This window comes from Lotus japonicus, chromosome 4, assembly GCF_012489685.1.
Source record: "Lotus japonicus ecotype B-129 chromosome 4, LjGifu_v1.2".
NCBI lineage: Eukaryota > Viridiplantae > Streptophyta > Magnoliopsida > Fabales > Fabaceae > Lotus > Lotus japonicus.
Window position 1 is genome coordinate 34,627,957 of NC_080044.1, and position 10,149 is coordinate 34,638,105.

At 38.2% G+C, this 10,149-nt stretch overlaps 1 protein-coding gene across 1 annotated transcript; it reads left to right on the forward strand.

Moving 5' to 3' along the window:
* Positions 1–1,325: 1,325 nt before the first annotated feature.
* Positions 1,326–9,930, forward strand: LOC130714969 (uncharacterized). The gene is made up of 4 exons (XM_057564955.1): positions 1,326–1,686; positions 5,910–6,201; positions 7,138–7,188; positions 9,335–9,930. Exons 1-4 carry the CDS (start codon positions 1,409–1,411, stop codon positions 9,725–9,727), a joined length of 1,014 nt encoding a protein of 337 aa, XP_057420938.1. The 5' UTR covers positions 1,326–1,408; the 3' UTR covers positions 9,728–9,930.
* The last annotated feature ends 219 nt before the right edge of the window (positions 9,931–10,149 follow it).

Consider the following 10,149-nt stretch of genomic DNA (forward strand, 5'->3'; position numbering starts at 1 on the left):
TGTCGCTAGCTCCTACCACTTGAGCTCCCTAAGAGCAACTCCAATGGGGGTTGCTTAACCTGGTTGCTTAAAATAAGATGCGTTCCTTATTTTTCTGCTCCATTGGAGCTTGCTGAGGTGGCGTTGCTTATTCTTCAAAGTTAAGGATAAGCAACGTTGCTTAGCTTCCTTTCTTCTACCTTTTTATTATAAAATATCACAACAACTGATTGCAGTTAAAAAAAAAAAGGGAAACAATGATCAATGGGAAGAGTAGGCAAATTTCAGACTTGAATCAGAAAAAAAATTCCAGACTTGAATCAATTTTTTATTATGAGATGAAATTAGAAACAAATTCCAGAAAAATTAAAAAAAAAAACCCAGACAGAAACAAATTCCAGAAACGATTTTTTTACACTTCTACAGCAAATCAACTGAAGATAGAAAAAAAAACCCACAAAAATTAAAAGATGAAATTACAGATGTGGAATCTCCGATTGGTGGAAACCACCAATCTTGACCTCTGAACCTCCGATGGCAGTGGAATGGATTTGGGAAGGTCTGATTGAACCTCCGATCTGGGTTTGGAAAGGTCTGATTTGTTGCTGGAAGCGTTGATTTGCTGCATGTGGGAAGCAGAGAGATCAGGGGCTTGAGAGAGACGAAGGGGTGCACGGAAACGACGGCTTGCATGTCGCTTGACAGAGACGGCGACGGAGACGGCGGTGAGGTTGAAAGCCTAAAAAACGGGTGGAAGAAGATAAGGGTTGAAGAGAAAATCTCATTTTCTTTATCTCTTCTTCTCGTCTATTTCTCTCAGTTGCAGAAAGTCATAAACCTTCTTTGTTTCCAGATACTTCTTGAGATTAGGTTTTATTTTCTAATACCTTTTTAAATATAAACACAAAAGTAGGTGGGCTTGTATTATAATGTTAAAAAAATCAAAGCAAAAAAAAATTTAAGTGGTGGGCTGAGGATTCGTTTGGGCCTTAAAAAGAAAGAAAAAGTATTTAATTAAGAAATTAGTTGATAAGATGATTAATTAGTGATTAAGTAATCAGTTATATTTTCATAAAAGAAAGCAATCAGTTACATTGAATTAATTTTTAAATTTAAATGTGTAAATAAAAATATAAATATAAGAAGTATAGTGAGACCTATTAAAAGTAAAATAAGCACCCTTGCATTGGAGCAAAATCAACATGAGTTGCTTATGAGTTGCTTAAATCCTATGTGGCAGTTTGAACCCACACAAATAGTGTTAAGCAACCCAACTAGCAACTTTGCATTGGAGATGCTCTCACCACCGTTTTTTATCTACTAAAATCAAGTGTAGAAGTGGAAGAGAAAGAAATGATTTTCCCCAAATTTTTCTTAGAATGCGGGTATATCATAGCACCACAAGCATAGGAAGAAGGCGCGAACCAAAATGCAATGCTGCAGCAGCACCCTTCACTATGCTACCGTTTTCTATCCTCAAACCCATAAAGTAGTCAAAGCTCGTTCTTTTCAGCCAAGGCTTTCAGTTACTCCACCACCGCACAAAACCCACACACAAGAAACACGAACCTCTCACGACGATGACAAACCGAAGCTGATAACCAGCGCTTCAAACCCATTCGTGAAGCACTGCCTCAAGCTCCGCAACAACTCTTCTTATCGCCGCTCCCATGGTTCCGTTCTTGTTGTTGGTGCCACACCTATCAGGTTTCCTACGTTCTTCTCTGGTTCGTAATTTTTCGTTTTAAATTGTTTGCTGGTTTTCAAGGTGTTGTTGTTGTGTCATATGGCTTCAAATTGTCCCCGAAGGTTAGTGGTAAGAGCTAGGGGACATAAGGGTTTGAGAGGGTAAAGGGTGAAGGATCCAGGGTTCGAACCCTGAGGAAGACTAATTTACTAATATTATTGACAACTAACATTTGCCTATAAAATTAAAAAATATGGCTTCAAATTTATAATGTTTGAAATTTCTGGATGGGTTTTGGTTGAAGTGTTAGACTGTGTTGTTAATTTAGGGTTGCATTAAGTTGATAATTGTGGTTCTGGTGTGCTTAATTGTTCATACGAGTACTAAAGATTGTTTGTTGAAGTTCATACAATTGTGATTATTGATGGTTGACTTCAAAGACGGTTGTGGTAACAGCAAGTAAGAAAATTTTAGTTATGTTCTTTGAAAGAATGAAGTTTATTATTTATTTATTTATTTTGCTTGTAGTTGAGAATTGCTTAAAACTTTGAAGTTAGGTGTGTTAATGAGAATTCTGCTAGGGAGAGAAGGAAGAAAATGTAAGATAGGAAAATTTAGTAAAGTGATTGAAATGAATTCATTATCATAGTGTGAGTGAGTAAAGAGAAATATATAGGAAAGCTAAGCACTAACAGTCACTGAAACAGAATCTGTTACTAACAGAAACAGTTACATCAGAAAACGAGAACAAAACTAACATAATATATGCTGAGCTATATACTCTAATAGGCCCTCCTCAAGCTCAGAGGTGCCATGGTAAAACAATCAAACACCCTGAGTTTAGGGCACAACACAGTGAAGCGACCTGAAGTGGAGATGTTTTGTTAAGAATTAAGATACCAGCATACGGTAATTTACTGGAACATCGACGATTGCTATTGTCCAGTACTCGTTTTCTGAGGAAAAGTAGATTCATTTTTTTATGCTCTGTTTTGGAATGGAGGATTGGATTGTGAGTCAGGCCCATTGAGCTGAAATTATCACAATTTAAAACAATGGGCCGAAATGAAATCATTAGTTCGGGGAGTAAAGATTGAATCCAAAGTAATTCAGTAGTAGTTTGAGCCATGCTTCTAAATTCAACTTATGTACTAGATCTAGCAACTAAGTGTATGTTTGGGTAATTGAAAACGGGTGATAATGGTGCTTTGGAATGCCAAAGCTCAAGTTCCAAGGGCCCTAACATGAAAGCAGCCTTGTAGTGTCATTTATGTTTAATGCAAACATACCCTGAATGTTGTTTCTTCGACCACTGTGATACTAAATTTCGCCAAGTATAAATACAAGGTCCCCAGAATTTGAGCGCTGTCATCAATTTTTGTAGTCCAATCAGCATCAGTGTATGTTGTGACAAGAAATGGCTGCTTATTAGGGACTTGTCACAGCAAGAGACCATGATTTATAGTGCCCTAAGATAGAGGAGTATACATTCATTGTACAGCTGTGTAGTATTTCTCCAGTGGCTGGGACAGAAATTAGCACCCTTTATTGACTGATGACAAGGAACCAATTATCCCAAAAGCTTAAGCTGTTAAGTGTGGGCCACATGAATGGTTTGATATTATATTCTATCATGCCCCCTCACGCAAGATCCCACATGGGCTTCAAGCCTGGACAATGCACAGGTCCACCTATACCGTGTGCTGAAATTCATTTTTTTTTTTAATTTGAAGAATTGGGGGAGGGAGGAATTGAACTCTAGATCACTTAGTCATATCGGCTTTGATACTAAATTATCCCAAAAGCTTAAGCTGTTAGGTAAGGGCCACATGACTGATTTTATATTATATTCTAACAACTGAGAAACTAATTTCTGGTTGAGTAGTGTGACATACTGAAGTCCACCCACAATTGAATGAAAAGGAGTGGGATCGTGCACATAGTTAGCACCATGTTTAGATAAATGACTATTTACAATCGTAGGATTAGATATACCTTTGACATTGGTCATAACTCATATGAGTTATTGCTAGAAGATCCTATATATTTTGATGAGTGAGTAGAAGAGACCTGTCCTGGAATTTGTGAACTTCAATTCCAAGTAAATACTCCAGTGAGCCTAAATGTGTGAGAGCAAAGGCTGTATCAAACTGAGGCATAAGTTGTTGGAGTGCAAGAACAGAGCTGCCAGTCACAATTATGTCACAAACATAAATTAACACACACCAAAAAATACTGTGTGCTCCATGAAGATGAAAGGCTTAATTGCAACTTTGGTCCTTGACGTTTACCAATTCCACAATTTTAGTCCCCCACCTAATTTCATTACACAGATGGTCCCTGACTTTGTTGGCAGTATGCAACGTTGGTCCTACCGTTTGTTTGTTAATGGAGGAGGTTTACGTGGATGGTCACTTAGCTGATGTGGAAGTTGAATTGGAGAGAGAAAGAGACAAGCAATTGATTCAACCTTCTTCCTCGCCTCTAGGGACTCGTTCGTTCTTTATCTCTTGCCTTTTCGCTAAATCTCAAACTTCGAAACATCTTCCTCGCGGTGCTCTGTTTTTTAAGGAGGAGGAGGGTAGAAGATGACCGTTGCAGGTCTCACGTGCAACTCACGTGCTTCCCTCTCTCTTCAGTCCTTCTTTCTCTCTCCAATTGGACATCCACGTAAGCCTCCTCTGTTAACAAATAAACGACAGGACCAACATTGCAGACGGGCAGCAAGGTCAGGGACCATCCGTGTAATTAAATTAGGTGGGGGACTAAAATTGTGGAATCGGTAAACGTCAGGGACCAAAGTTGCAATTAAGCCAAGATGAAATAAAGAGGCATCACAAATGCTAGCTTTAAAGTAAAGTTGTTATAAAGCAGTAGTAAGACGTTTAGGTCATGACCGAGGGGCCTGCTTAAGGCCATTAAACGCTTATTTTAGCTTACCAACCAGAGACTTATCATTAGTTTCAAACCCCTGAGGTTTCTCATATAACCCCTGCACCAATAAAACCATTTAAGAAAGCTTTATTCACATCAATTTGTGGAATGCTCCAATAATAAGAAACAACCAAGGTAAGAATAATTCTGAAAGTAATTGGTTTTGCAATTGGAGATTGGAGAAAACGTTTCACGGTAATCTCATCCATGTTGTTGGTGGAATTCAGATCGGGCTTTATATTTATTTATGCTTCCATTAGGGTTTTTCTAACCGACAATACCAATTTAAACCTGATTGCATGAAGATTGGGTGGAAGAGACACTAGAGTCCAGGTATCATTCCTCATAAGTGTAGTATACTCATTCTGCATAGCTAAGTACCATTTTGGATCGACAAGTGCTTGCTCTACAGAATTTGGTTCCATTTGAGTGAGAAGCAGGGTCGGGCACACACCTGGCTTAAAATTTGAAAATACCACCCTTTGTGCGAGTTTGCTTAGAGTGAGTGTTAGTAGGAGGAGGGATTCTGGTAGGTAGACATATTTGATATTTCAGGTTCGTGCATCTTTAAAAAATGCGGGTAGGGGGATGGATACTATAGTACGTAGGCAACGGTGTGGACGTGGACGCAGCAACAAATGGATTTGCAGGGGTAGAGGAAGCGATCATGATACCATGATAGAAGAGACAAAATCTAAGATAGGAGAATTTAGTAAGATGACTGAAATTAATTCATTGTCAATTTATCAGTGTGAGTACCCAGAGATACATATATACAGAAGCTAAGCGCTAATTTGTTACTAACAGTTGAAGAATAACAGAATCTGTTACTAACAGTAAAAGTTGAAACTGAAACAAAGATAACATAATATGAGCTGAGCTATATACTCTAATAAAAATGGAAACCTTAGCGGTTAAGCTCAAATTCTTGAAGCGACACAGATAAAACAATATCTGGAATTATTTTTTGCCTGATCATATTTTAATTGTTGGTGTCATTGTCTCCATTTTTGGATCCACTTTCACATCAATATGCACAAACAAAATTACAATTTTCCATTGCATATGGCTTGCTCCTCCTCCTCTCCCTCTCTCTCTCTCTCTCTCTCTCACTCTCTCTCTCTCTCTCTCTCTCTCTCTCTCTCTCTCTCTTTCTCTCTCTCTCTCTCTTAACTGGTTAGCATAGAGCCATAGACTAAACCTATTTTATATAAATATTTTCTCCAGATTTAAAGAAAGAATAAATGATATGGACGACTAAAAATTAAACATAATTACATGGATAAATGACTTGAGTTGTTATTTGCAGGGAAATCTACAGGTTTCAAGAATCATTACAAGATGAAAGTATTATAATGGACTATTTGATTATTCCTGATAAAGCTGAAATTCCCAATGGGTTGGTTACGTCTACTGCTTCTATTGTACATGTGAGTTCCATAGTGATGAGAAAGCTTTCAGGACTACAATCGACTGACTCTGTTGATGCAATTGCCCTAATTAAAATTCCTGACAGTGTTTTCAATTTAGATGGCGATCAAAACAACTGCTACAAGTGGTTTCCATCTGCACATCGGATCTTAGTGCTTGATGGGATTCAGGTGACTTGTAATTTCACTTCTAAATTTAATATTTTGGGTCATGCCGTCTTTGCCATCTGATATTGCAGAGGTGCAGTTCTGAATTGGGAAGTGGCACCACATTCTTGCTTTGACTTTTGTTTGATCAACATTATTGATTATTTTATGACTATACACTTTCCTGTGTAATTAGTATTGAAAACCTGATTTGATTTAATTTAGCTGCCATGTTCTGTAAAAAAAGATTACTTGCTGAATAATTTCAGGCTGTTCAATGTTGATTCAAGCAGTTGACAGAATTTCGGCTTGTGGTCTATAGTCTATATTTTAATGGTTAAAGTATTACTGAAGTGCCCAGTTCATGCTCCCTAAAAGGCCCAAAATTCTCTTCTCTCCCGCTCATACTACTTATGGATTGTTAGAAGTCTCACATTGGCTAGATGTGTGGCATAGATAGCCTTTATAAATGGTAGAGAAAACCTCAACTCTTGAGCTAGCTTTTGGGTTGAGTTAGGTCTCCAAAGTTCTAATACGTATCAGAGTCTATCCTAAATCCGTTTGTTGGTCTACCTCCCATATTTGAGCCACCCCGCAAAATGTTCAGTCCTGCAAATTTCACACTCCAGATGCCCAGCCCTAGGCGTGAGGGGGTGTGTTAGAAGTCTCACATTGGCTAAAGATATGACATAGATAGCTTTTATAAACGGTAGAGCAACCCTCAACTCTTGAGCTAGCTTTTGGATTGAGTTAGGCCTCCCAAATTCTAATATGGATATCGGAAATACATGTAAATGGAGTAGAATGTTTATGAAATTTTGTTGGATAGAAGGCCTTCGGCAATTTTTTAGTATCATCTCTTTCTGTGTTTTTTTTTTGTACTATGCCAACGCAATAAAAATCTTAGGTTTCAGAAAAATTTATGCACCATTACTGATTTGTTGGAATTGTTCCCTGCAGGATCCTGGTAACCTTGGTACATTGCTCAGATCAGCTGTGGCCTTTAGATGGGTAAGATATTATCCTTCTCCTCTGTAATCCTTTTTCTGCTCCTTGGTGCTTGCTGTTCTGATCCAGTTGTAATGTATGGAATTTGATTTCTACATATATGTATAACCAGATTCAGCATATAGGTATATATCTTCTCATTTAAGTTTAGCCTTTACATATATTTTCCCAGCAATCTTTCTTGTTGAGTATTGACTGCTTTTAACTGGTTGTTTATGGACTGCCTTTTCCTTGTAGTTTCACTCTTAAGATAAACCCGTAGAAGGTTAATTTTGTTCATCATTCCATTAAATTGTTAAGCTAATTATTTGTTAAGATGAGAATGTTAAGATGGATGAACGGTTACACAAGATAGAATTAGAAATATAATCCTTAGAGGAAAAATGAGCGGATACACAAGATGAAAAGCATTGAAACATAAGATAGAATTTATTAAATACACACTGGAAATTTGAGAGTCTAGTCTCCAGGTCTCTCCCAAGTCCCAAAAATAGCAATTTCCTAATACCTACCCAAAAATTCAGATCTGATCCCTATTTATAGATACACCATAGCTACTCCTAACTAGTTGTAATTGTTCATATCAAATGGTTGCGTCTGTTGGCGAACTGTTGCGTCCCTCCATCATTGTTGTGTCTGTTGGTGAACTGTTGCGTCCCTCCACCAGGCTGTTGGGTTGCGCTCCCCTGAACTAGCATAGTGGGCCGCGTCCCCTATCACAAGATAGGACTAGACCAACAGAATGATAGCACGGCAAGGAAAAAACCGAGCTTGCAGGAATGAGAACAAGGCAAAGAAAAACCGAACTTGATCAGGCCCCCTAAACATGAACTCTGGTACCAACTTCAGAAACTAATTTTTGTTAATCATAATGCTTGAGAGAAGAGCCCTCAGCGATTTGAATTTATGATATATTGATACAAGCTGAATTAATTGTGCGGATTAAATGGTCTCTTGAGGCCACTGTGTATGTTAGTTGTAGGTCCCAGAACTGAATCATTTGTTTATAAAACTCCTCATGAACTCATCTTAGACCCTGTTTACATAGATATTTCTCTAGAAGGTGGGAATTTTCTATTAGGATTTCCACTTGTGGTTCATGGATTCAATCATCCTCAGTCAACTGCTTGATTCTTCTCATCAATCACCTAGGAATGGTTCATCTGCTGACACTTCCTCCTTTAACCCATTCAAGAAGATCCCTTGAGTTATTCTTGGTCAGTATCTCTTACTGGACATACAACTCCTTCTCTGTAAAATCTTCCATAGTAGTTGTTTTCTTCAAACTCAGAAAGCAATTTCTAAGACATTTTGCATCATTGAAGATTGGAACTTTCTAATGACAGCTGTTCTGAAACTTGAAAACAACTCAAAGCTCTTCCTTCCATGTCGACTGTTGCCGCTTGTAATTTCTACTCATCTATTACCCCTTTTATTTGGTAATATTTTTATAATTAATTTACTCACCGTCATGTATCATCAACCCCTAAGAATAATGGATTCTCTGACCTCCTTCAACACTCTGATAGGGACTTAGGAAAAAGGGCGGAACATCTATGTAAGGTGTATAAAAGACGGAACAAAAATGGACAATTAGTAGTTAGCAGGGGCAGATGTTGAATACCATACTTGTACAGGGAATAGGCATTCAGTTGGTTAATTCTGGTTACCTAGCTACAGTTTACGTGTGAAAGGGGAGACCCTTTGGAGGAGATATTCTCCTTGATTCATTGCATAAGCTATTCTTTCTCTCTTCCTTTACTTCTTTTTCTCTTCTTAATTCCCCTTAGTTCTATTGCACTCCTCCTGATGTTCTCTCCATTCACCCACTCATATGGTCCTCAATTTCTGACATTCTCGAAAAGGCACTGCCATTGGGTGTTTACCGATATATTGAAAGATGCTCCCCAATAGGTCTTTGATCTTCTTGAGCCTGGTTTTGGGCGTTCCTTGGATTTTTCTTTCTGCCTCCATCTCCCTTCTCCTTGATTCAAAACATTGCTCCAAACATTCTAGTTGTCCTAATAAATACCTAGTTCCTAAAAAATGAAGTTATGAAATATAACAATACAAAAGCTACTCCAAAAAGATATTTTGAGCATAACGAAATATTTTCTAGTTATGCTAACAGTGTGTATCCTTCTGACAGGATGGTGTTTTTCTTCTTCCTGGCTGCTGTGATCCATTCAATGAGAAAGCTCTCCGAGCTAGCCGAGGCGCCTCTTTTCAGCTCCCTGTGGTTTCTGGCAACTGGAATCATCTTGAATCTCTGAAAGAAACATTCCAAATGAAATTGCTTGCTGGGCATCCGGAGCACGAAGGATTGGACAAGCGAGTTTGTTTGCTTTCTCCAAGCTTCTGTGATTCCTTATCAGATACACCACTGTGCTTGGTCTTGGGAAGTGAAGGAAGTGGCCTTTCAGGAAAATCCCTGCATGCATGTGAGCTTGTGAGCATTGCAATGGCTGGAGAATATGAATCACTCAATGTTTCAGTTGCTGGTGGAATTTTCTTGTATATGCTACAGCCGGAAAATAGATGATCTTGTAAGCCCTGGTCGGATGGGCTGTATTGCAAAGTCCCAAATTGACTAGAGGTATTATCAGAGTAACTCTTAGAAAGGGTAGAGCAATCCTCACCCTAAGCTAGTTTTTGGCTAGTTTTTTGTAGAATTAGGCCTGAATTCTAAGAAAAAGGTTGAGTTATGTTCATAAATTGCTAGCGCCTGTCCCCCGATGACAATCACATGTACATGCCCAATTTAGTATGTCATTTTTTTTTATACATCGAAAAGATAAATTGCATCCGCCAGGAATCGATCCCTAGACCTCTCCTACCCAACCTGTGTCTCCAGGTCCTACCACTTGAGCTATACTACAGGGACAGTTTAGTATGTCATAGGGAAACTAGAATCTTATATAATTAAAAAATATCCAATATCTAATTAAATAAAAAGATCCTATA

Excerpts from the sequence above, each read along its gene's own strand:
- LOC130714969 (XM_057564955.1), top strand. The coding sequence starts at position 1,409 with ATGCAATGCTGCAGCAGCACCCTTCACTATGCTACCGTTTTCTATCCT. Across the intron at positions 1,687-5,909 it reads GTTGGTGCCACACCTATCAG|GGAAATCTACAGGTTTCAAG; the intron begins GTTTCCTACGTT and ends TGTTATTTGCAG. Across the intron at positions 7,189-9,334 it reads CAGCTGTGGCCTTTAGATGG|GATGGTGTTTTTCTTCTTCC; the intron begins GTAAGATATTAT and ends TCCTTCTGACAG.